At 38.5% G+C, this 27,104-nt stretch overlaps 1 protein-coding gene across 2 annotated transcripts in view; it reads left to right on the forward strand.

Annotated features, from left to right (window-relative positions):
* DDX46 (DEAD-box helicase 46) overlaps positions 1 to 27,104 on the forward strand; it is a 73,442-nt gene that overhangs the window by 37,484 nt on the left and 8,854 nt on the right. The window contains exons 16-21 of one of the 2 annotated variants that reach the window (XM_045489309.1): positions 14,530 to 14,723; positions 17,156 to 17,293; positions 17,612 to 17,761; positions 22,594 to 22,770; positions 24,427 to 24,645; positions 24,967 to 25,111. In XM_045489309.1, the coding sequence (XP_045345265.1) occupies positions 14,530 to 14,723; positions 17,156 to 17,293; positions 17,612 to 17,761; positions 22,594 to 22,770; positions 24,427 to 24,645; positions 24,967 to 25,111 (1,023 nt within the window). The remainder of the gene's footprint in view (positions 1 to 14,529; positions 14,724 to 17,155; positions 17,294 to 17,611; positions 17,762 to 22,593; positions 22,771 to 24,426; positions 24,646 to 24,966; positions 25,112 to 27,104) is intronic. The other variant, XM_045489318.1, reaches the window with a different exon arrangement.

The following is a 27,104-nucleotide window of genomic DNA, read 5'->3' on the forward strand; positions in this document are numbered from 1 at the left end:
ATGATTCACATTAGAGCTTTAATTGAAAGTAACATTTTATTTTCTGTCTCCATTGTTATGTTATGGAGTGATGTCTCCATTGTTATATATATGTAAGACTTAGAACCCTGAACATGTGCAACAGAGACAGTTTGAATTACCCTCATTAAGGATGTGTTCTGGCAGTCTGTGACTTTGTAATGAACCACCCCAAAATGTAGTGGCAGCTATCATTTATTTTCTTTATAAATCTTTGCTTTAGCTAGAGTTCAGCACTTAACCTAGTTTCTGTTTCATGCTGTATCTGCTGACATGGCTTAATTGGGACTGGGGATCCATTTCCATATTTGCCTTACTTAATGTGGCTGGGAAGTTGGTACTGGCTCTTGACCGAGCTCAGTCAGGTTATTGGCCAGGGATCCTGGCCCTTCCCTTTGTGGATCTCTCTGTGGGACTACTTGGCGAGAAGGCAAGTTAAGGCTACTTGCCAGGCCAGTTAGGGATGATACTGGGAATTGGCAGAACTTTCATTTCCATCATATTCTGTAGGTCAAAATAGTCCCATGACTGGCCCAGATTCAAGGGGATGGAGGTATAGACTCCACTTTTTTTTTTTTTTTTTTTAATTTTTTTTTTTTCAACGTTTATTTATTTTTGGGACAGAGAGAGACAGAGCATGAACGGGGAAGGGGCAGAGAGAGAGGGAGACACAGAATCGGAAACAGGCTCCAGGCTCTGAGCCATCAGCCCAGAGCCCGATGCGGGGCTCGAACTCACGGACCGCGAGATCGTGACCTGGCTGAAGTCGGACGCTTAACCGACTGCACCACCCAGGCGCCCCTAGACTCCACTTCTTGATAGGAGGGTCATTCCCTATGCAGAAGAGCATGTAGAATAAGCCATGCTTTTGCTGTCATCTTTGGAATATACAGTCTGTGACACCAAGTTTCATTGTGGATGCAATTAAAAGGGCTCTAAGGGTATGTATTTGGTTAACTTTTAATGTTTTGGGTTTTTTTTTTTTTTTTTAAGTTTATTTATTTGTTTTGAGAGAGAGAGAGAGAACCAGTGAGTGAGGGGCAAAGAGAGGTGGACAGAGGATCCATCAGTGCTGACAGCAGAGAGACCAACATGGGGCTCTAACTCACAAACCATGAGATCATGACCTGAGCTGAAGTTGGACGCTTAACCAGATGAGCCACCCAGGCTCTCCTAATGCTTGAAAATCACTCATGTTTTCCCTTTTGTTTTGTTAATTGGGATGAAATATATATTACATAAAATTTACCATTTTAACTATTTTAAGTGTATGATTCACTGGTGTTAAGTATATTAACAGTGCTGTGTAACAACACCATTATCTATTTCCAGAAGTTTTTCATTGTTCCAAACAGAAACTCTACCTGTTAAATAATAACTTCATCCCCATCCCCACCTTCTGGCCCCTGGGAACGTGTATTCTACTTTTTGTACCTATGAATTTGCCTGTTTTAGGTACTTCACATGAGTGGAATCATACAGTGTTTGTATTTCTGTGCCTGGTTTATTTCAGTTAGCATAATTGTCATTGAGGCTTATCCGTGTTTTATCATGTGTCAGAATTTCCTCTTTTTTAAAGTATTTTAATTCCAGTGTAGGTAACATAAAGTGCTGTATTAGTTTCAGGTGTACACTGTACACCTGATTTAACATTTCCATACGTTAGTGCTCATCCCAAGTGTGTTCTTTAATCCCTGTCCCCTGTTCCACCCACCCACCTCCCCTCTGGTAACTGTTTGCTCTCTATAGCTAAAAGTGTGGTTCTTGGTTTTCCTACCTTTTTTTCCCCCTTTGTTCATTTGTTTTGTTTCTTGAATTCCACTTATGAGTGAAGTCGTGTGGTATTTGTCTTTCTCTGACTGACTTCCTTCACTTAGCATTATGTTTTCTGGCTCCGTCCATGTTGTTGCATATTCCTGTGTGTGTGTGTGTGTGTGTGTGTGTGTGTGAGAGAGAGAGAGAGAGAGAGAGAGAGAGATGTCTTCTTTATCCATTCATCTGTCCCTGGGTACTTGGGCTGCTTCCATAATTTGGCTAATTTAAATAATGCTGCGGTAAACATAGGGGTTCATATGTCCTTGTGTCCTTTTTTTTTGAGTAAGTTTTTTTGTATTCTTTTGATAAGTGCCCAGTAGTGGGATTACTGGATCATAGGGTAGTTCCGTTTTATTTATTTGTTTGTTTATTTATTTTTGAGAGAGAGAGAGAGAGAGCGAAAGCACGTGAGTGGGGAAGAGGGTGAATCTCAAACAGGCTTTAGGTTCAGCATGGAGCCTAATGTGGGGCTTGATTCCATGGGATCATTACCTGAGCCAAAATCAAGAGTCACATGCTCAACTGACTCAGCCGCCCAGAAGCCCCTGGATAGTTCTATTTTTAATTTTTTTTTTTTTAATTTTTTTAACGTTTATTTATTTTTGAGACAGAGAGAGACAGAGCATGAACAGGGGAGGGGCAGAGAGAGAGGGAGACACAGAATCTGAAGCAGGCTCCAGGCTCTGAGCCATCAGCCCAGAGCCCGACGCGGGGCTTGAACTCACGGACCGCGAGATCTTGACCTGAGCTGAAGTCGGACGCTTAACCGACTGAGCCACCCAGGCGCCCCTATTTTTAATTTTTTGTGGAGCCTCCATACTCTTTTCCATGGTGGCTGCACCAGTTTGCATTCCCACCAACAGTGGGTACAAGGTCTTTTTGCTCCACATCCTTGCCAACAGTCGTCTCTTGTGTTGTTGATTTTAGCCATTCTGACAGGTGTGAGGTGATATCTCATTGTTGTTTTGATTTGCATTTTCCTGATGATTAGTGATGTTGAACATCTTTTCATGTGTGTTGACCATCAGGATGTCTTCTTTGGAGAAATGTCTGTTCACATCTTCTGCCCAGTTTTTAATTGGATTATTTGTTTTTTGGGTGTTGAGTTTTATAAGGTGTTTATATATTTTGGATACTACCCCTTTGTCAGATATGTCATTTGCAAATATGTTCTCCCATTCAGTAGGTTGTCCTTTAGTTTTGTTGATTATTTCCTTTGCTGTGCAGAAGCTTTTTTTTTTTTTTTTTTTTTTTAAGGATAAATGAACATTTATTTATTTATATTGATTTATTTTTATTTTTTTTGTAATTTACATCCAGGTTAGTTAGCATCTGGTGCAACAATGATTTCAGGAATAGATTTCTTAAGCCCCTTACCCATTTAGCCCATCCTCTCTCCCACAACCCCTCCAGCAACCCTCTGTTTGTTTTCTATATTTAAGAGTCTTTTACGTTTTGTCCCCCTCCCTGTGTTTATATTATTTTTGAGAAGCTTTCTTTTCTGATGTAGTCCCGGTAGTTTATTTTTGTTTGTTTTGCTTTTTTCTTTGTTTTTTGTTTTTTAAGATTTTACTTTTAAGTAATTACACCAAATGTGCAGCTTGAGCTCACAACCTTGAGGTCAAAAGTTACACTTCCACCGATTGAGCCAGCCAGGCACCCCTGTTTTTCTTTGCCTCACGAGAGGCAAAGAACTGTCCTCTCTTCTAGGATTTTTATGGTTTCAGGTCTTACATTTAGGTTTTTAATTCATTTTGAATTTGTTTTTGTGTATGGTAAGAAGAATTTCCTTTTTAAAAAGCGAAATAATTTTTCATTGTATGTATATACCACATTTCCTTTATTCATTTACCTGTTGATGGACATTTGGGTTGTTCCTACCTTTTGGCTCTTGTGAGTAATGCTACTTAACCACTGGTGTACAAGTATCTGTTTGAGTCCTGTTGGCCATAGGGCCATATGGCTATTTTTAACTTTTTATAGAAGCTGCAAACTACTTTTTGTAAAAATTGCACCATTTTGGAATTCCAGTAGTGCATTAGGGTTCCAGTTTATCCACAGCCTGGCCAGCACTTGTCTCCTATTTTTTTTTTATAATAGCTATGCTAGTAGATGTGAAGTGACATTGTGGTTTTGATTTGCATTTCCCTAATGACTAAGATTGAACATCTTTTTATGTGCTTATTGGGTATTTGTATATCTGTTTTTGAAGAATTGTCTATTTTAGGCTTCTGCCCATTTTTAATTAGGTCATTCGCATCTTTTTTTCATTGCTGAGTTGTAGGATTTCTTTATATATTCTTGATAGCAATCCCTTATCAGATGTACAGTTTACATATATTTTCTCCCATTCTTTGGGTTGTCCTTTCACCCTCTTGGTAGTGTTCTTTGATGCGCAGACGTTTTAAATTTTGAAGTCCATTTTATTTTTTCTTTTTTTGCCTTTTCTTTTTCTGTTAATTCAAGAAACCATTGCCAAGTCCAGGGTTATGAAAAATTTCCCTCTTGTTTCCTCAGAGTTCTAAAATTATAGCTTTTACGTTTAGGTAATTCATTTTGAGGTGATTTTTATATATGATGCAAGATATGGATCCAGCTGCATTTTTTTGCATGTGGTTTTTCAGTTTCCCTGACCCATGTGGTAAAAAGACTGTCCTTTTCCCATTGAAGAGTCTTGGCACCTTTGTCAAAATCTATTGACCATTTATTTATCTGAGGGTTTCTGAGCTCTTTATTTAATTTCATTTATCTGTATGTTTAATCTTATGCCAAAATTTTTTTTTTTTTTTTTTTTTAAGTAAACTCTATCCCCAGTGTTGGGCTTGAACTCATGACCCAGAGATCAAGAGTTGAATGCTCTACTAACTGAGCCAGCCAGGCACCCCTTTACTTTTTTTTTTTCCCCAACTTTTTTTAATTCTGAGAGAGAGAAAAAGCATGAGTGGGGGAGGGGCAAAGAGCTAGAGACGGAGAATCCAATTCCATCAAGGTCCACGCTGTCAGTGCAGAGCCTGACTCAGGGCTTCACCCTCTCGATCCATGGCACTTAACTGACTTGAGCCACCCAGGTGCCCCAACATTTCTTTTTTTAGTAGACTGTTTTTTAGAGCAGTTTTAGATACACAGCAAAACGGCAGAAATTACAAAGTTCCCATATATCCCTTGCCCCCAAGTACAACCTCCTCCCCTATCAATATCCCGTACCACAGAGGTACATTTGTTACAATCATTGAACCTGTATTGACATATCATTGTCACCCAGAGTCCCTGGTTTACATTAGGGTTCGCTCTTGGTGTTATACGGTCTATGGATTTGGACAAGTTTATAATGACATATTCACCAGTATAGTACCATACTATATCACTCATAGAAAATACTACCATAAGAATCCTCTTTGCCTATTCATCCCTCCCTCCCCCATCCCTATACTGCTGCTAATCTTTTTTTTTTTTTTTTTAAGTAGGCTCCCCCAAGATGCAGGGCTTGAACTCCCTGCCCTGAGATCAAGACCTGAAACGAGATCAAGAATCAAACACTTAGGCCACTAAGCCACCCAAGATGCCCCAGCCACTAATCTTTTTACTCTCTCTACATTTTTACCTTTCTAGCATGTCCATGTCTACTTTTAATCATTAGGATAAACAGGCAATAATGACTTATCATAGACGTTTTATTTTGGCCCTGTTAGTGTCATCATTCCTGAAAATGTTTTGGTTGCCATTAGCTACAAAGTTTCTAGTGTAGAACTTTAGTTTTTCTCCACATGTGAAACATGGGACTCAGCTTTCTTTCTTTCCCTAGATGATTTCTTTTCTCTCCTGTTTGTTGTTTTGTACTTTTAAGTTAAATTAAAATGTTTTTAATGTTTATTTTGAGAGTGAATGCGATTGGGGAAGGGGCAGAGAGAGAAGGACAAAGAGAATCCTAAGCAGGCTCTGGGTTGTCTGCACAGAGCTTGTCGTACAGCTCCACCTCATGAACTGTGAGATCATGACCTGAGCTGAAATCGAGTCAGACAAAGCCACCCAGGTGTCCCAGTACTTTCTAATTTTAAATATTTTGATTAAAACAGGTGTGTCCATGTAAAATCTTGTGTCTCAAAGCAAATAAACAAAATTTATTGTAAGATTTATTTATTAGCTTAGACATTTTTTAAGTAATTTTGTAGTAGAGCAATGTGCTGAATTTCTTTTACCTTTTTTTTTTTTTAATGTTTATTTTTGAGAGGCAGAGTGTGAGCGCGGGAGGAGCAGAGAGAGAGGGAGACACAGAATCCAAAGTAGACTCCAGGCTCTGAGCTGTCAGCACAGAGCCCAGTGTAGGGCTTAAACCCATGAACTGTGACATCATGACCTGAGCCAAAGTCGGACACTTAACCAACTGAGCTACCCTGGCTCCTCCAGTGTGGTAAATTTCTGAAGGAAAACTAGGGAGAAGTTTTGATTATGAGTCTTGTTGTTAAGCTCTTTTAATGTGTAAATGAATAAAAGCCAATTTGCTATATAAGTATAAAAATGTAGAAATTATTTAGGGCTTTTTAAGAAATAAAAGGTGTAATCATAAAATTCCTAATTTGCATATGAAATTAATGTGCATTTTATACCTAACACATAGTGTAATGATATAGTGAGAAGGATGCTTGGAGATGCCCCATATGCTGTGTCTTCTATAGAGCCACCTGTAGTTCTTCGTGTCTTCAGGTCTAGAAGGGGAAGAGCAATGGCTGGAAGTAAGAGAGTGGATTATATGTTCTGCCCACTCCTGGTCTTAACTTGAAACAATTTTCTCAGTACAGCAATCAAAACATTCTACTGTGGCTTAACTTTTTTGTTAGATGTTTGTCAGCATTATTATGAACATAATAAATGGAGAACATGTTCTTAGTACTCCTTTTTGACCTATCACATAACCTGCAGTAACCTTAAAGTAGGTTACAAATGAAAGAAATACGAAAATACTTTCTTTGAACCATGGCTGCAGTTTCTGGTTTGTCAGCCATCCATTTTTTAGCTTTTGCATTAACAATGAATAATTTAAAAATTTCTTAAAAACACAGTGCATCTTGGGTACCTGGGTAGCTCAGTTGGTTGGGCATCCAGCTCTTGATCTCAGCTGGAGTCATGATCTCATGGGTTCATGGGATTGAACCTTGTGAGCAAGTGGCTTTGAATTCTGTCCCTCTCTCCCTGTGCCCCTCCCCCCACTTGCATGTGCTCATGCTCCCTCTCAAAATAAATAAGTTAAAAAAAAAACCAATGCATCTAATAGGGTAAATAATGAAATTAGAAAAGCAGCACACAGGTTTCTCTTTACGAGAAATTATGGTATATGAGAACATATACTTTTTTTTATAGGGCAGACTGTTTCGTTGAGGCCTTCAACTTGTACTATTAATATCAGTTACATTTTTCTTTTTTCTGCAAGTGACAAAAAACTAATCCAACTGCCTTAAATCATGAGACATTTTTATTATTTTGTAAAAATGAAATCTAATGGTGAAGTGACTCCAGATTGTTTCATTTAGTGGCTCACTGTCACTATATTGTATTTTCTGTACTGCCATCCTGAGCATGTTAACTTAATTGTTTTTTTTTTTTTAAGTTTATTTATTTATTTTGAGGTGGGGGAGGGGCTGAGAGAGAATGCCAAACAGACTCCATACTGTCTGTGCAGAGCCTCATGCTGGGTGTGTTCTCACCAACGGTGAGATTATGACCTGAGCCAAAATCAGGGGTTCAGTGCTTAACTGGCTGAGCCACCTAGGCACCCCAAGTTAGTTTTTAAAGTAGTTTTTTTTCATGGCACCACAAAGGCTTCTGCAGTTTTAAACCGTCACTTTTTTTTTTAATTAATTAGTTTATTTTTTAACATTTATTTATTTTTGAGACAGAGAGATACAGAGCATGAACGGGGGAGGGTCGGAGAGAGGGAGACACAGAATCCGAAACAGGCTCCGGGCTCTGAGCTGTCAGCACAGAGCCCGACACAGGGCTTAAACTCACTGACCTCGAGATCATGACCTGAGCCGAAGTCAGCCGCTTAACCAACTTAGCCACCCAGGTGCCCCTAACCATCACTTTTGTATCAGACACATTACAGAGGAAGAAGACTATTTCCCATATGTCTAGGTGCCTTTTTCCCCTCTTATTTTTATAACCACAATTTGTAAACACAGAAAAAATCTGAGAAAATCATATGGTGAAGAGCCTTGAACATCCAGTACTGGATTCTACAACTAACATTTTGTTGTATTTCTCTTTCACATCTTTAGCCATCTGTCTATTCTACCTACTCATCATATTTCTTAGTTTTTTGATATGTTTTAAAGAAAGTTGTAGCATCAGCATATTTCACTTCAATATGCAGATGGTTAACACTAGTTCAAAAATTTTTTATTTTATTTTTTAGAATAACTATGTTTTTTGTTTTTTTTTTTTCAACGTTTATTTATTTTTGGGACAGAGAGAGACAGAACATGAACGGGGGAGGGTCAGAGAGAGAGACACAGAATCGGAAACAGGCTCCAGGCTCTGAGCCATCTGCCCAGAGCCTGACGCGGGGCTCGAACTCACGGACCGCGAGATCGTGACCTGGCTGAAGTCAGACGCTTAACCCACTGCGCCACCCAGGCGCCCCAAGAATAACTATGTTTTTTAAGTAAACTCTGTCCCTATCGTCAGGCTCAAACTCAAGACCCCAAGATCAAGAATTGTATACCGAGCCAGTCAAGCGCCGCCCAAACTTTTTATTTATTTATTTATTTATTTATTTATTTATTTATTTATTAAAAAAAATTTTTTTTTTAATGTTTATTTTTGAGACGGAGACAGAGCATGAATGGGGGAGGAGCAGAGAGAGAGGGAGACACAGAATCAGAAGCAGGCTCCATGCTCTGAGCCATCAGCCCAGAGCCCGACGCAGGGCTCGAACTCACGGACCGCGAGATCGTGACCTGGGCTGAAGTCGGATGTCTAACCGACTGAGCCACCCAGGCGCCCCGTCCCCCCAAATTTAAAAAAAAAAAACAAACTATAGGTAAACTGTAGTAAAATGTACAGATCATAAGTGTGCTCTTTGATGAGTTTTGACAAATATATATAAGCTGTGAAACCCAAACCTCTATGCATATACAACCTCAGAACTTCCCCCCAGTTAATGCCTGTTCTCATCCCCACAGGCAACCACTTTTTACATTTTTTTCCAACATATATTTGTTGTATTTTTAGAATTTCAGATAAATGAAACCGTACTGTCTCAACATTTTTGTGTCAAGTTATCTTTTACTCGGCCTTTTTTTTTCTTTTTTTTAGCTTCAGAAAATGTTTTTTTAATAGTAGGAAAGCTCTCTTTATAGAGAGGGGACTTTCGAAAGTGAATGCCCGTGGACTATAGGCAAGGGCCTTTGTTTTATGAGGTTTTGGTCGCCGCCTCTTCCCTTCCCCCTTGTTCCTTCTCAGCTTCTACTCTTACTGGCTTGATAGCTCTAGGTGCTGGGTTGTCCATTCTTCATTGGCTTGTTTCCGTCATATGGTGGGTGGTCCTTGGCCTCATTCGGCATGTTTTTGGGATTCTTCCACGTTGTTGCATTACCAGTAGTTCTTCCCTTATTGTTAATATTCTTTTGTATAAATCTACCCCCATTCGTTCAGTTCATTTCTCTTGACACCTGGGCTGTTCCTTGTTTTTCTGCTGCTTCAGCCATCCCACAGGGAACAATATAATTGGGATACAGAACAGTTCCATCATGCCCCAAAACTCCCTTGTCCTATACCTGCAAAAGTAACTGAAAAGTTAACTCTCCTCCTGTTTATAACTCCCGTCAACCACTGATGTGTTTTTATAAGAATATTTGTAAATATAGGTCATACATTATGCAGTTGACTCTTTTCACTCAGCCTAATGATTTTCAGATCCACTGAAGTTGTTGCACAATTCATCTCTTTTTATTGCCCAGAGATATTTATTTTATGGATGTACCACGGTTTGTGTATCTTCATCTGTTGAAGGATGTTTGGGTTGTTTCCAGTTTTAGACAAAAATGAATAGAGCTGCTGTTAAATGTTTGAATATGGGTTGTATGTGAAAATTTTTCTAGAATAGATAACCAGGAATGGGATTGCTGGGTCATATGGTTAGTGTATCCATATGGTTTTCTTTGTGTTTATTGTACTCATGGTTCACTGAACTTGTAGAATCTGTAAATTTATGTTTTTCAGATGTAATTTGGGACAAATTTGGGAAATTCTTGACCTTTGTATCTTAATTTTTTTTTTTTTCCAGAGCTATTTTTCTTCTCTCTTTGGGATTGCAATTATGTGTATGTTCAGCCCTTTAGTACCATCTCCCATGTCTTTGATCCTTTGTTCACTTTTGTTTTTCAACCTTTTTTTCTCCTCTATAATTAATACTGGGTCATTTCTTTAACTGTCTTCAAGTACACAGATTTCTTTTTGCCCTCTTTTATTTGCTGTTAAGTCTATCCAGTGAATTTGTAATTCAGATTTTTTTCTTTAGTTCTAGAATTTCTAGTTGGCTCTCTCTTATATTTTCTTCTTGTTTGTCTCATAAGATTTCCTGCCATTCATTATGAGCATTTAAAAATTTTTCCTTGATCACAGTTACAGCAGTTGCTTTAAAAATCTTGGACTATTAGGGCATCTGGGTGGCTCAGTAGGTTGGGCTTCTGACTGTTAGTTTCAGCTCAGGTTGTGATCTCACACTTTGTAGGATCAGGCCCTATGTCGGGCTCTGCGCTGACAGCACAGAGCATGCTTGGATTCTCTTTCTCCCTCTTTGCCTTTCTCCCACGGGTGCATGTGTATGCTTGCTCTCTCTCTCTCTCTCTCTCTCTCTCTCTCAAAAATAAATAAATAATAAAAATCTTTGACTATTAATCATAACATCTTGGTCACCTTGTCAGTTTCTGTTGATTATCTTTTTATTTTGTTTTATATATTTCTATATTTTTATCTAATAATTTTGATTTGTATACTGCCCTTTATGAATAATCCATTGTAGGGTCTGAATTCTCATATTTTCCTTAAGACTTTTATTTTGTTTTAATAAGACATTAACTTGGTTGGACCCTTATTTTATTTTATTTATTTATTTATTTATTTTAAACGTTTTTATTTATTTTTGAGACAGAGAGAGACAGAGCATGAATGGGGGAGGGTCACAGAGAGAGGGAGGCACAGAATCTGAAACAGGCTCCAGGCTCTGAGCTGTCAGCACAGAGCCTGACGCGGGGCTCGAACCCACAGGCCGCGAGATCATGACCTGAGCCGAAGTCGGACGCTTAACCGACCAAGCCACCCAGGCGCCCCTGTTGGACCCTTATTTTAAACTCAGCCCTTCTTTTAACGGGCAACATCTGAAATCTGTTAATTTCTTTTATTTTTTTAGTAAAAATAATTTTAACATTCATTTTTGAGAGACTGAGAGAAACAGAGTGTGAGCGGGGGAAGGGGCAAAGAGAGAGGGAGACACAGAATCTGAAGCAGGCTTCAGGCTCTGAGCTGTCAGCACAGAGCCTGACAAGGGGCTCAAACTCTGGGACCAGGACTTCATGACCTGAGCTGAAGTCAGATGCTTAACCAGCTTAGCCACCCAGGCACCCCTGTTTTAATTTCTTTTAGCCATACCTAGGTTGCTTGGATTCTGTCCCATGCATGCATAGTTTAGGGTCCACATGTTTGTGCTTGCCTACTCTGTTTCATCTTCTGTTTTCTGGTCCTCAGCTAGTATATTATTCCAAATGTCAAAAATTCCAGTTTCTATTCAAGTTTGACTTGTCCCCCTTGGCTTCCCAAGGCTTTTCCCCAAACAGAAAGTTTAAAGTAAATAAATTGAATCCTGTAATTGCAACTACTGCTAGTGTATTATTCCAAATGTCAAAAATTCCAGTTTCTGCTTGTTTTTAGTCATACTCTTGTGCCTTCAGGTAGGTTTTTTGTGTTGTTTTTTTTTTTCTCCCAATATTTTGCCCAGAGTTTATAGTTGCTATCTGCAAGAGGGTTGGTCCAATAAGAGCTTTTCCTACATTGAGGGATATTGTGTGTTTTTTATATAAGTAATAAGGATATTCCCCCCACCCCCACCCCCCATAATCCCTTGTCTGTACTTCTCTTATCTCTTTGGTAAAAATTGCATCACATGCTTATGCCTAAATCATTTGTAAGCAAGCAGAATGACTAATGATTCCTAAAGTTTTGCCCTGGCACCCTTGAGGTTCTCAGAGACTTTAAGGGGTTCATGAGATCAAAAGTATTTGTGTAATAACCTGACTACGTGATTTGCCTTTTTACTTTCATTCTGTATGGAGTGTATAGTGTAGTTTTCTGAAGGCATCATGGCATGTTATATTGCACCAGATGGGATGCAGAAGATATGAGACTCCAACTATCTTCTGTTACACGAGATGCCCCTAAATTTTAATATGTAATTGCTTTTAAGTTGTTTTTAAACAAGTTCGTAAGTATTCAAAAATTTTCTGTTTCTAATACATTGAGTATTGATAGAGATGACCTGTGTAAAGTATAGCTCTCTGGGTCTCATCCTCATTAATTTTTACAAAGGAGGCCTTAAGCACAGAAAGTGAATGGGATTGATTCACCTAAAAGTGAGAATTAGGCTCATCTCTGGTTTGATATATGTGATCATATGTTGGGTGGATAGGTGAACAAATTTGGAGTTCTGTTAAAAAGGAAGAGGGTGGGGCGCCTGGGTGGCGCAGTCGGTTAAGCGTCCGACTTCAGCCAGGTCACGATCTCGCGGTCCGGGAGTTCGAGCCCCGCATCAGGCTCTGGGCTGATGGCTCAGAGCCTGGAGCCTGTTTCTGATTCTGTGTCTCCCTCTCTCTCTGCCCCTCCCCTGTTCATGCTCTGTCTCTCTCTGTCCCAAAAATAAATAAACGTTGAAAAAAAAAATTTAAAAAAAAAAAGGAAGAGGGTTGGGGCACTTGGGTGGCTCAGTTGGTTAAGCATCCGACTTCAGCTCAGGTCATGATCTCACAGTTTGTGAGTTCAAGCCCCACATCAGGCTCTGTGCTTACAGCTCAGAGCCTGAAGCCTGCTTCAGATTCTGTTGTCATCTCTCTCTGCCCCTCCTCTGCTCCCACACCATCCCTCCTTCCCTCCCTCTTTCCCTTTGTTTCTCAAATATAAATAAACATGAAAAAAAAAAAAAAAAGGAAGAGGGTTAATTGCTGCTGGGCAGGTATCCCATATACTGTGTTTAGCATATTATATTCACTTCATGGAATAAAGTATGTGTAGCTGAGTTAGGTAGTCAGGATACCTCAGTCTAAAGTAAAAGTTTAGTACATTTTAATTTTAAATTTAATTTATATTGGTATTGACTTCATTAATTTTTCTTAAGAGACTTTTGGGTTTGGTGTTGGATTCCAGTTATTTTGACATTAGATCCAAATAATTTCTTTAATTCAGTCATTGAAGAGTACACTTTTTTTTTTTTTTTTTTTTTTTTTGCTGAGAGAGCAAGGGAGAGACAGAGTGCAAGCAGGGGAGGAGCAGAGAGAGATAGGAAGGCATGGAATCTGAAGTAGGCTCCAGGCTCTTAGCTGTCAGTACAAAGCCCAGTGCGGGGCTTGAACCCATAAACCGTGAAATCATGACCTGAGCCGAAGTCAGACACTTAACTGACTGAGCCACCCAGGCAGGTGTCCTGAGGAGTATGTTTAAATTTTAGGTAATAGTATTAATTAGCATTGATATATATTTAGATACTAAGTATTCTGTGTATTTTAAACTCAGATTTTATATGAAGCCTTAGAATATCTCCTGCTGCCAAAATGAGTTTTTCATGGTTTGAGAATTTACCCCATTCCCTTCTCTAATTACTAGAGGTTCTCCATCATTAAATCAATTTTCGGTCTGAGTATTTTGTAATAGAACATTTTGGCATTTTATACCCTCCATTGTCACTCACCCTGAGGCTCTTTGGGAAACATATTTAAGAGAGACCCAGTTCACTGCTTTTTAACCAGTGCATTTCAAACTTTAATAGTAATGTGTAATCAGTCACCTAAGTATCTTGTTAAAATGCAAAATCTGAATCAGTAGTTTGGAGTAGGATCTGGCCTGCCTTTCTTTCCTTTCCTTTTCTTTTCTCTTTTCTTTCCTCTTTTCTTTTTTCTTTTCTTTTCTTCTCTTTTCTTTTCTTTTATTTTCTTTATCTCTTTTTCTTTCTCTCTCTCTTTCTCTTTTTTTTCTGAGATTCTGCATTTCTGACAACATCCCATGTGATGTTGCTTCTGGTCCTCGGACAAAACTGAGTAGCAAGGCTCTAATAACCTATAGGAGAAGGAGAAAGATCTGAAGAATCCTGTTACTGTAGGCTGAATGTACCTGCCTTTTCTTGTTTTACCCCATAAATAGGTTAAGTATAGGTTAATGAATCTGAGATGGGGTTTCTGCTGTTATAATCCATATTCACAAGAAAGGAGGCAAAACAAGAACATGTTTGGAATATTCATCAATGAGTTAATAGCAGTAGCTTTTGATCTGGCCATTAAATTTCCTTAGTGTTTTATTTCAGTATTGTAGTTGGTAGATGTTTGGTCATTGTAAGTTGTGTTTATTCTTTACTCTGCATTTAACTTATTTCTGTGTCAGATGAAGTGAACAATTTAAATGCAGTATGTGGTTTTACATTTTTTGTTTGTTTACTTGCAGGCATTGATCAATATGACAGAGATAGCATCATAAATGACTTCAAGAATGGGACCTGCAAACTTCTCGTAGCCACTTCTGTTGCTGCCCGAGGTTTAGATGTGAAACATCTGATTCTTGTAGTAAATTACAGCTGCCCCAACCATTATGAGGATTATGTGCACAGAGCGGGAAGGACTGGAAGAGCAGGCAATAAAGTAAAAAGAACTTTTTAAAGTTGATTTCCATTGTATTAATAAAATACAGGTTTTTTTGTTTGTTTGTCTGGGTTATAAGGAGTAGATAATAGGAGTTAACATAAACATTTTGAAAATCTTCAATCATCGGAGTATGAGGATTAGTTGATGTTCATCATTTCTATACACAGTATTATTAAAGTTATTGATAATTAGCTGTTCTCTTTAGGCAGATAGTGTTATTTATGTCCCCTTTTAGTTTTTTTTTTTCCCGTAAAAATTTCTGTATACGTTTTTATATGCATGTATATAGTTTGAGATTTTTCATTGCTATTTTTAAAATGTGGGATTATAAAATGTACTCCTACCGAAATTGTTACCCTTTTTCTCATTATTCCCCTGTCCTACTTCATACACTATGTATATTTCTTGGTTTTTTGACTCACTTATAGTCTGGTAACTATATAGGTCTAACTCATTCTTTTTTTTTTTTTTTTTTTAACGTTTATTTATTTTTGAGACAGGGAGAGACAGAGCATGAACGGGGGAGGGTCAGAGAGAGAGGGAGACACAGAATCTGAAACAGGCTCCAGGCTCCGAGCTGGCAGCACAGAGCCCGACGCGGGGCTCGAACTCACGGACCGTGAGATCATGACCTGAGCCGAAGTCAGACACTTAACCGACTGAGCCACCCAGGCGCCCCTAACTCATTCTTTTTGAAGGCAGCAAGCAGAATATTCTGTTGTTGGAAACCTTGATGGTGATTGGGGCGCCTGGGTGGCTCGTTCGGTTGGGTGTCTGACTTTGGCTCAGGTCATGATCTCACTGTTCCTGAGTTTGGGCCTCATGTTGGGCTCTGTGCTAACAGCTCAGAGCCTGGAGCCTCTTTCAGATTCTGTGTCTTTCTCCCTCTGTCTCTGCCCCACTGCCACTCGTGCTCTTTCCTCCCTCTCAAAAATAAATAAATATTAAAAAAAAGAAAAAGAAACACTGATGATGATCTATTTGATTTTCCATTCCTGGACATTTCTACATACTGAGGCAATAATAATAATAATAATAATAATAATAATAATAATAATAATGTATTTATGGAATACTTATTGAATGCCAGGCACTATTTTCATTGCTTTACATAAATCATCTCACTTCATCCTCACAATTTCCCTTTGAGGTGAGTAATACCATTTAATAGATAAGAAAAGTTAAGGTACATGGAAGTTAACTTACTTGCCCAGCTTACACAGCTAATACATAGTGATGGCTTTTATTGATTTAACCTGAGTTATTCTGTGGTTATGGGAAACTTTGTGTAAAATTATGTGCACGTACAAAGCTTAAAATAATGTGATACTATTCTTAGCACATGGACAGCACAAAAGCAGGCCATGGGTCATGTGGTGACTAGATATTCCTGAAATACAGTGTTAAACCATGTTTTACAATTCATAACAGTTTTCTGGTAGGGACACAGTGTATGTGAAGACAGTCTGATTGTGGTGTGCCATTCTACTCCCAACTCTCTTGCCTGAACCAAAAAGCTGCTAGGGAAATGTGAAATCTTAGGCTTTAGAAAACCCCAGGGAGGCTATATAGCTGACTTCATTTTTGTATATAAAAACACATTACACATACACAAACAAATGTTTTTATATCTCTTACTGGTCTTAAAAAATACGCAGAGGAAGAAATTTGTGGGAAGCTGCGTCCTAGCAAGTGAATACAAGTTAGTTGGGGGTAGAGAGGTGCAGTAGGTAGTGTAGGAAGGGAATGCAAGCGAAAGGGGGAAAAATAATGTATTATATTAAAATTAATGTGTATGACAATGCAATTACATACACGTTTATATAAAATTGAATTTCTGTTTATGCATCAAGAAATGAGTTTCTGGTATGCTTATTTTTATTTGTTTTTAATTTTTTTAAAAAAATATTTATTAATTTGTGAGAGAGAGGGTGACGGAACATGAGCAGGGGAGGAACAGAGAGAGAGGGAGACACAGAATCTGAAGCAGGCTCCAGGCTCTGAGCTGTCAGCACAGATCCCGACTTGGGACTTGAGCTCACCAACTATGAAATTATGATCTGAGCTAAAGTCGGACGCTTAACTGACTGAGCCACCCAGGAGCCCCTAATTTTTTTTTAGATGTTTATTTATTTTTGAGAGAGAGAGTGTGTGTGAGGGGAGGAGGGGCAGAGAGAGACACACAGAATCTGAAGCAGGATGCAGGCTCTGAGCTTTTAACACAGAGCCCCACAGGAGCTCGCACTCATGGACTGAGAGATCAGGACCTGGGCTGAAGTCGGACTTTTAACCGACTGAGCTACCCTGGTGCCCCATGAAGTCACTCTTAAGAAGATCTATTATTAGATGATTCTACTTTTATGTTGTGATCTGAGTAAGAGTCATCTTGTTAGTGTCTAATAGTTCTCTTTTTTTTCATCATTCATTAGGGTTATGCGTATACTTTTATCACAGAAGATCAAGCTCGCTATGCTGGTGACATAATCAAAGCTCTTGAATTGTCAGGAACTGCGGTGCCTTCTGATCTGGAGAAACTTTGGAGTGATTTCAAAGATCAGCAGAAAGCTGTGAGTTTTTTCCAATTCCCATTATCTTTATGCAGGTCATTATTGTGTTGTAAACCTTGAATATTTTATACTTGTAAACCTTGATGAGATAACTTTATCTCTTTAGAGAGGGAAAAGGAATGACAACAAAATCCTCCCTTTTGCTTCAACTCCATGTTTTGTATCATATTGAAGAGTTCTTTTTTTGTTCTCATGCTAGATGAAATGTTTTTGATACATTGGTATGTGCTACCTTGAAAAATACTTAATTACTCCTAAATTCCTAAACATTAAAGTTTTTTTTAGTATGAAATTAACTGTTTTGTTTTTCCTTGAAAGGAAGGGAAAATAATTAAAAAGAGTAGTGGGTTCTCTGGTAAGGGATTCAAGTTTGATGAAACAGAACAAGCTTTGGCCAATGAGAGGAAGAAGTTGCAAAAAGCAGCTCTCGGTTTGCAAGATTCAGATGATGAGGATGCTGCAGTCGATGTAAGTGCCATTTTTCTGAGCCCCCTTCTTGCTGATTGAAACATTGTTGCTTCCCCCCCACCCCAGGTTTATTTGTTGAGATAGCCAGTTGTTGGAAACCTTTCTGATATGTGCCCTTCCCAGCCTTTACTCTTTCTCTCCCTCTCTCCCTTTCTCCCTTTCTCTCCCTCTCTCCCTTTCTCTCCCTCCCTCCTTCTCTTTCTCCTTTTCTCCCTCTCTCTTTTCACATATGCCCTGCCCATATTATGTATATTCATAAAAATGAGGTCATACTGCTTTATAACCACCTTTACAACAACAGTCTTATGTTGAAATCTTCTCATTTTAGTAAATTCATTCTCATTATTCTTAATTTTGAATATGTGGGTTTCTGTATGTTCATATTTGGAATATACTTTACTGTCATAAACTGTACTTCACTGCTTGTCCTTGTACATTTAATTTTGTACATTCTTAATATTAAGTTTTGAGGTTGAGTGTGTACATGGAATTGCTCTCCCAAAGGGTGTATCTAATTGGGTTCTGAAACATTTTCAGACTGTCCTCCTGCAAAGTGAATACCAGTTTGGCATTCGCTGTGGTGGTGTATAAGAGTGCCTGGCTCCCCACATCTTTAACAACATCAGTGCTAATATTTTTATTTTTAAAAATTTAATCATTATAGGTTATCCTCATTAACAATAATAGTTAGCAGGGTGCTTGGCTGGCTCATTTGGCAGAGAGTACATGACTCTTGATCTTGGGGTCATGAGTTCAGTCCCCACATTGGGTTTAGAGATTACTTTAAAAAAATAAAATAAAATAATACAGGGCACCTGGGTGGCTCAGTCAGTTGAGCATCTGACTCTTGATTTCAGCCCAGGTCATGATCTCACATTTCATAGGTTCGAGCCCTGTGTTGGGCTCTGTGCTGACAGGGTGGAACCTGCTTGGGATTTTGTCTCGCTCTGCCCCTCCCCTGCTCTCTCAAGCTCTCTCTGTCTCTGTCTCTCTCAAAATAAATAAATAAACTTAAAAAAATCAGTAATAGCATTTTTTGAGTATTACTAAGTGCTATGCACGGTGTCAAGTGCTTTACAGGGATTGTTTCATTTACTTCACAGTAGCCAGACAAGGTAGATACTCAAGAATATTCCCATTTTATAATTGAGGAGACTGAGGCTTAGAAAGAAACCATAATCTTTTGAGATTTATATAACCATAATGGGAACAAACTGGGACCTAGACCCATTCCATTCTTATTTCAGAGACCATGGTCCTAGCTTGTGTTATTATTTGTGACCCAGTGAGTAAAGAGGACCCTAAGGACTCAGCAAGGTCAGGATTTCACAGAGTATTGTTTGGAACCCAAATCCCAGGAGCTTGAGCTTTAGAAGAAGATGTTTTCATTATAAAGTGATTTTGGGGGCGCCTGGGTGGCGCAGTCGGTTAAGCGTCCGACTTCAGCCAGGTCACGATCTCGCGGTCCGTGAGTTCGAGCCCCGCGTCAGGCTCTGGGCTGATGGCTCAGAGCCTGGAGCCTGTTTCCGATTCTGTGTCTCCCTCTCTCTCTGCCCCTCCCCCGTTCATGCTCTGTCTCTGTCCCAAAAATAAATAAACGTTGAAAAAAAATTTAAAAAAAATAAAAAAATAAATAAATAAATAAATAAATAAAGTGATTTTGGAAAATCTTAGTGTGTACCACTAAGTAGGATTAGCATATCGAAGTATGTGTAAAGTCCTCAAGTCAAGAAGCTTATTTAACTTCGTTTAACAAATCCTCCATGATATTTGATCTTTGATCTTAGAACTTTTTTTTTTTTACTCTATTAAACCTTAGCTCAGTCAATTTCAGAAATCAGGAATTCATTTTTATCTTATCATTTGAGGAAGTGGAAGCCCAGAAAATTATTTGGCCCACAACCACATTGACTGTTAAGCATAGCCAGGACCAGACCCTAGATCTCTCATTAATCCTAGGCCATTTCTTTCTAGGATACCATACTGGCTTAAAACTTAATTAAATCAGTGTTTTAGTTACTTATTGGTTATGCTGTAGCAAGTTGATCCACAGCCTAGTAGTTTCAAACAACATTTATTCTCTCACATTTCCTTTGAGTTAGCAAATCAGGAGCAGTTACACTGGTAGTTTTGGCTTAGGGTCTCATTGCCATTGCAGTAATGCTTTTGTCCTGGGCTGTAGTCATTTGAAGGCTTGACTGACAGAGGACCGTTTTCTTTCAGAAGGCAGAGTCACTGTGATGTTGGCAGGGTACCTCTGTTCTTTACTCTGCCTATGTGTCCTCACAATATGGCCCCTGGCTTCTCCCAAAGTGAGTGATCTGAGATGGCAAAGAGGAAGCCTTAGGCCTTTTATGATTAATCTCTAAAGCTCTTCTCTGGCACTACTACTTGTATTCTGTCTGTTGAAAATAAGTTACTAAGTCCAGCCCACATTCAAGGAGAGCATCTCCTTTTGAAGGGGAAGAGTATTAAAGAATTTATGGACTTGTTTTATTATTTTTTTTTTTAGTGTTTATTTTTGAGAGCAAGAAAGACAAGGGTGTGAATAGGGGAGGGGCAGAGAGGGAGACACAGAATCTGAAGCGGGATCCAGGCCCTGAGCTGTCAACACAGAGCCCAACTCGGGGCTCGAACTCAAAGAACCGCAAGATCATGACCTGAAGAATTTATGGCCTTGTTTTAAACTCACCTCAGGTTTTTTTATGATACTTTGAACATTTTTTTTTTAATCTCATATGAAATATGTCGATTGATTCCTTGGTTAATTTTTATAAACAAAGTACTAAAGTGAATAAAAGCTAGCATCATACACAGTACTCATTGTTGATTTTGTGTGTTTTGGAATTTAATGCCATGTATCTTTTTTTTTAAAGTTTATTTATTTATTTTGAGAGAGAGAGAGAGAGAGAGAGAGAGAGAGAGAGAGAGAGAGAATGAGTCCCAAGCAGGCTCTGCACTGTCAGCACAGAGCCTGATATGGAGCTCAAACTCATGAACTGTGAGATCATGATCTGAGCTAAAACCCAAGAGCCGGATGCTTAACCGACTGAGCCCCCCTGGGCTCCCTATCCTATTTAATTTAAAAGTTTTGTGTTTTTTTTTTAATTTTTTTTTTCAACGTTTATTTTTTTGGGGGACAGAGAGAGACAGAGCATGAATGGGGGAGGGGCAGAGAGAGAGGGAGACACAGAATCGGAAACAGGCTCCAGGCTCTGAGCCATCAGCCCAGAGCCCGATGCGGGGCTCGAACTCATGGACCGCGAGATCGTGACCTGGCTGAAGTCGGACGCTTAACTGACTGCGCCACCCAGGCGCCCCTAATTTAAACGTTTTATTCTTTTGGGGTGCCTAGGTGGCTCAGTTGGTTAAGCGTCTGACTTGCTCAGGTCATGATCTCACAGTTTGTGAGTTAAAGCCCCGTGTTGGGCTCTGTGCTGATGGTTTGGAGCCTGGAGCCTGTTTTAGATTCTGTGTCTCCCCCTGTCTCTGCCCCTCCCCAGCTCATACTCCTTCTCTCTCTCAAAAATAAACATTAAAAAAAAAAAAAAAAGATATTCACTTGAATGTTAAGTTTATATTAGTTGATAACTAAAACTCCTTGTTAGATAACAAGTATTGTAAAAGGAAGTTAAGTTGATTGTTTTGATTTCAAAGAACTTTGTAAGTTAACCCAGTTAATTTTTAAAACCCTAAACAAGTTCTGCTCTCCATTTGAGTTTTACCAGATAAGGCCTTATTAGCCTACCTTAAGTATATAAAGGGATTTACATCTCTGTAGTTGGCATAGTCAGTAGTCATTGTTGGGCAGAAGGCATTATTAAAAGGAAATGCAAATAGCTTATGAAGTAGATATGTCAAGCTTCAGTATGACACAGTGGCAGTTGGACTCATGTGGCTCCTGGAGAGCTGAGGTGTTCACCCATTGTTCTTGCTTTGATAGGGAAACCAACCTTCCTTTTTTCCTTTTTTTTTAGTTCAAAAGGAATAAACCAATAAAACCTTCTTTTCTGATTCTTTTAACCAGAGGTTTTTTTGTTTTTCCTAAATGTTTACTTATTTTTGAAAGAGAGAGAGGGCACAAACAGGGGAGTAGAAAGAGAGGGAGACACAGAGTGCGAAGCATTCTCCAGGCTCTGAGCTGTCAGTGCAGAGCCTGACTTTGGGCTCGAACCCACAAACCTTGAGATCATGACCTAAACCAAAGTCGGTTGCTCAACCAACTGAGACACCCAGGCATCCCTGTTAACCAGTTTTTAAGGCAGAACCATTTACATTTTAGAATTTGGGGAGGATTTTGGGAGCCCCACCATAGGAACATGTACCATTCTCCCTGAGAACTATTAACTGTATTTTTAGTGGCCCACTGACCTGGAGTTAACTGCCCTTTTTCCAACCTATCACTGCAATTTAATTTGGCCTCAAGGCCTGAGCCTTGAAGCATCTCAGCTACATCCTGTTGGATGCTCTGTCTTGACACCACATGTTTCTCACTTGCTGAACTAGGATGTATTTTCTGGACCGCTTGGGAGTCTGCTTAACTGGTTCACATAGTGTTGTATTTCTGTTTTCTTTCCCTCCCCTCCCCTCTCCTCCCTTTCCCATTCTATTTTTTTTTTTTTTCCTGCCATAGATAACAATTTTTAAAATGAAATATGCCACTCTTAACAAATAGCTGATATATTTTCCTGTTGATCTGTGTGGTTGAATTAACATAAATACAACTGTCTTATTCTAGTCATTTGATGGAAATATTCTTTATTAGTTTCTGTAGATATATCTGAATTTGTATTTTTAATCTAATTTTTATTAATCCCTTTTTTCTTATTTAGATTGATGAACAGATTGAAAGTATGTTTAATTCAAAGAAGAGAGTAAAAGATATGGCTGCTCCTGGAACATCTAGTGTTCCTGCTCCAACTGCGGGAAATGCTGAGAAATTAGAAATAGCTAAGAGACTGGCTCTTAGAATCAATGCTCAGAAGAATTTGGGCATTGAGTCTCAGGTATTAAGTAATTTGTTCCGAGTTTTACTGAGTACTTTTTATGTCAGCACCAGTGAACAGATTGTCCTAGACATTGAGTTAGTGGGAATTTAACATTAATCTAAATACAGAATTCTTTAAATATTGCATTTGGATGATTCCTCTAGTATGGTTAACTGAGGTCTTAATGCCTATTTTGAAAGCCCTAACTGAAGCATGTTAGCTGTAGATAGTTTTTCTAAAGTAATATTCCGATTGATCTTACCAAAATGTTACAGAAATAACTCACTTTTTATTTCTTGATCCACTTTTATTGGGTGGGGTGTTGGGCACACAAACAATTCCTTGGAAATATAAATACGTAGTTACATAACTCATAATAACATGAGCTTAAAACTGGAAAATGTGTTAAATATTTCACATGCCATCTTTCTCTTTTTTATTAATTTTATTTAATTTAAAAATTAAATTAAATTTTATTAATTTTATTTAATTTAAAAATTATTTATTAATTTTTAAAAATTATTAATTTTTAATTAAGAGTAAATTTTCATAGTATTCCCAAAGAATAGTCTGTTAATTATAAAACTGTTTTGAAGATTTTGAGGTTTTGGATCAGCAGGGCCCTCTGTCCAGCAGGCTGGATTGGTTCAGGACTGTAGCACCCTGTAAGTTGGGAGGACCAAGCCAGAGAGAGGCTAGTGGACCGACTCAGTGAGACAGCCAGGATCAAGGCTTACAGCCTCAGGTTTCTGTATTTGTTTTGTTGAGCCAGCGAGTTACCATGAAATGTCTACTACACTGAAGCCTGTACTTCCTCTGAAAACAGGGGTTGTAGCACCTAATCTAATATTCTCTGGAATTCTTACTGCTAATAACTCGTTACTGCTGAAACCAAATAGCTGCACCTTCTTACTGTTAGAAAAGTGTGAGGTATGAGTCATGTATTACCCACAGAATTCTGTCCACATTAGACACATAGTAAAATTAGGTTCAAATTAAAAAGATTTAAGTGCAAAATAAAATTAAAAAGTAAGTCAATCACTTACTATAATTTATTGAATTTTGGGTTTGCTATGATGGCAGGAAGGAGCTCAGTGGTGGTAGTAGACAAAGATTCTAATTTAGAGGAATATCTTAGGAGCCACAAAATATATAAATGATTTTAGAATATTGTACTATATTTGATATCAACAGTTATATAATTCTCTATGATCCAGTAGAATTTTTAATAAAGAGTTGAATGTTCTTTATTTTTTTTCATGAAAATAAGGGATATAGATATATTAAACTATTGGTTATAAATATGTGCTGTTAATTGCACATGAGTAGGACTCTGTATTAGAAACATGCTTCTGGAGACACCTGTGTGGCTCAGTCGGTTAAGTGTCCAGCTCTTGATCTTGGGGTCATGAATTGAAGCCCTGTGTTGGACTCCTTGCTATGTGTAGAGCCTACTTAAAGAAAGAGAGAGAGAGAGAGAAAGGAAGGAAGGAAGGAAGGAAGAAAGAAAGGGGGGGGGGGGAGAGGAAGGAAGGAAGAAAAAAAAGAAAAGAAAAAAGAGAATGGGAAAAGGAAAAGAAAGATTAGTTAGTGGCTTTTCAGAGAAAAATTTGTGGTAGGATCCCAGATCTTGTCTCTGCCCTCATTTGAGATTTGACTGTAGGTCTTTTACTGCAGGATGTGATGCAACAGGCCACCAATGCAATTCTCAGAGGCGGCACCATCCTGGCTCCCACTGTGTCTGCAAAAACCATTGCAGAGCAACTTGCTGAAAAGATCAATGCTAAGCTCAATTATGTGCCTTTGGAGAAACAAGAAGAGGAGAGGCAAGATGGTGGACAGAATGAATCTTTTAAAAGATATGAAGAAGAATTAGAGATCAATGACTTCCCACAGGCAAGTAACAGTTTAAACATCGTTTATATATTGCGGAGTAAAATTTCTTGCTTCTTAAGGAGCAAAAATACCTTGTTTAAAACCCTTGAACGTTTTAATAGCTACTTTACTTTTTTATCTTGATGAGGGAGGGAGACAACAGTAGAAATTTTATTTTTATGAACATATTCTAGGTACATTAGGATCTAAATGAATTGATGTGAAGGAGTTAATTATAATCTTAATATTGACCTTAATATTATTTAGCCAACCTATTCTTTGTCAGTACACCAGGTTTTTATCCTGTTGTGATTTTTTTCCCCCCCACTTTTTCTTTCTTAGACTGCTAGGTGGAAAGTTACCTCTAAGGAAGCTCTGCAGAGAATCAGTGAATATTCTGAAGCTGCAATTACAATCAGAGGAACATATTTCCCACCTGGCAAAGAACCTAAGGAAGGAGAGCGGAAAATTTACTTGGCAATTGAAAGTATGTATCTTTGGTTCTTGAAATTTCAGTCTTGAGTTAGGTCAGAGTTGATTATAGATGTAAAGGCACGGAGTGAATGTTAGGTCAGTTCTAAAGAAGATAAAAATAAGGAATACCTATAGAAAAAAATAATTTCAGGGCACCTGGGTGGCTTAGTTGGTTAAGCGTCTAGCTCTTGATTTTGGTTGTAATTTCATGGTTTGTGAGTTCAAGCCCAACATCCAGCTCTGTGCTAACCGTGTGGAGCCTGCTTAGGATTCTCTCTCTCTCTCCCCCTCTTCAGCTTGTTTTCTTTGTCTCTCTCTCTTTTTCTCCCCAGAATAAATTAATAAAAACATTAAAAAAAAAAAAAAAGAAAACATAGTTTCATATATCATTTAAGGTCTTTATTTAAAAATTCAGTACATAAAGGGGTGCCTGGGTGACTTGTTAAGCCTCTGACTTTGGCTCAGTTCGGCTCAGGTCATGATCTCATGGATCATGAGTTTGAGCCCCACATTGGGCTCTGCAATGACAACATGGAGCCTGCTTCCAATCCTCTGTTTTCCTCTCTCTGCCTCTTCTCTGCTCGTGCACATTCTCTCTTTCTCAGAATAAATAAACATTAAAAAACACTAAATACATTACATACAGAAAGGTGACTGATCTGTGTTTGGAGCTCTTTCATTTTTGACGATTCGGTCAGATTTGAAAATCACTCTAAAAGAAAACAAATATTTTAAGGACTGCTCTGTTCATACTTCTAATAAAGTAGAACATTCCTGGGCAGAGTTTAGGTTAGAAAGTAAATCCATATATTAGTCTACTTAATGAATGTTTATTCAAGCAAATGTTCCCTCTGAAATTATGCCTGTAGAAGTTTTTGCATATCTTTAAAAAAATTAGAAGAGGACAGTTAATACCATAACACAAAGTATGTAAGTAATGCATTATCTCAGAGCAGTCGGATTTGCTTTTAAACTTTATTTCATACATTCATGAGTGAGTTCAAAACATAGTTTCCATTTTGATTTTTTCCTTTAGTGTATTACTCCACTGCATACTAGGACAACTTGTTTCCCTTCATTTATATTTAATCTGAACATCTTTGTGACAGACTTATAAGTATAGACAAGGCAGATCCACTTCATCTATTTAAGGAACTAAATATTTGTTGAATACTATTGTTGGAGCTGTGGAGAGGTTTATTCCAGGTGTTGTGTAAGCTGAAAGTCTGTGTACCTTGTGCTTTACATGGCTTTGATTGCTGCAGAGGAGCCGCTCTCCCGCACGGTGTATAATCTCAGGCACCACCCTGGTACTTTGAGGCATGCATGTCCCTTCTGACGAAGAAGCCTTACCTCATCCCACTTCTCCCCTCTGTAGCTCTTTACCTGTTGTTTTTATTCACAGTACTCCTCACATGGAAATTGTAGTATGTTTTTACTTGTTTGTGTCTCCCCTACTAGAGTTCTGTGAATGTAATGACTTTGTCATCTGCTCTATTCTCAGAGCACATGGTAAACACTTAATAAATTTTCTGAGTTATGCATCTGATTAAGCCCTATAGCCACTTGTCTTCATGGTACAAGTATTATTTGACAGGCTTATTCTCTATTTGATCTCTTTAAAGCTGTACTGTCTGGGGGCACCTGGGTGGCTCAGTCGGTTAAGCTCTGACTTTGACTCAGGTCATGATCTCACGGTTCGTGGGTTCGAGCCCTGCATCGGGCTCTGTGCTGACAGCTCAGAGCCTGGAGCCTGTTTCAGATTTTGTGTCTCCCTCTCTCTCTGCCCCTCCCCTGTTCACACTCTGTCTCTGTCTCAAAAATAAACATTAAAAAAAAAATAAAAAAATAAAAAAGCTGTACTGTCTGATAGAACTCTCTGTGATGAGTATGGAGTGCTTGAAATGTGGCCAGTGTGACTGAAATTTGTAAATTTTACTTAATTTTTATTAAAAATTTTTAAAGGAATTCATGTTTGATTTTTTTTTTTTGTTTTTTTTTTTTTT

The sequence above is a fragment of the Leopardus geoffroyi genome, chromosome A1 (genome assembly GCF_018350155.1).
Source record: "Leopardus geoffroyi isolate Oge1 chromosome A1, O.geoffroyi_Oge1_pat1.0, whole genome shotgun sequence".
Lineage (NCBI taxonomy): Eukaryota > Metazoa > Chordata > Mammalia > Carnivora > Felidae > Leopardus > Leopardus geoffroyi.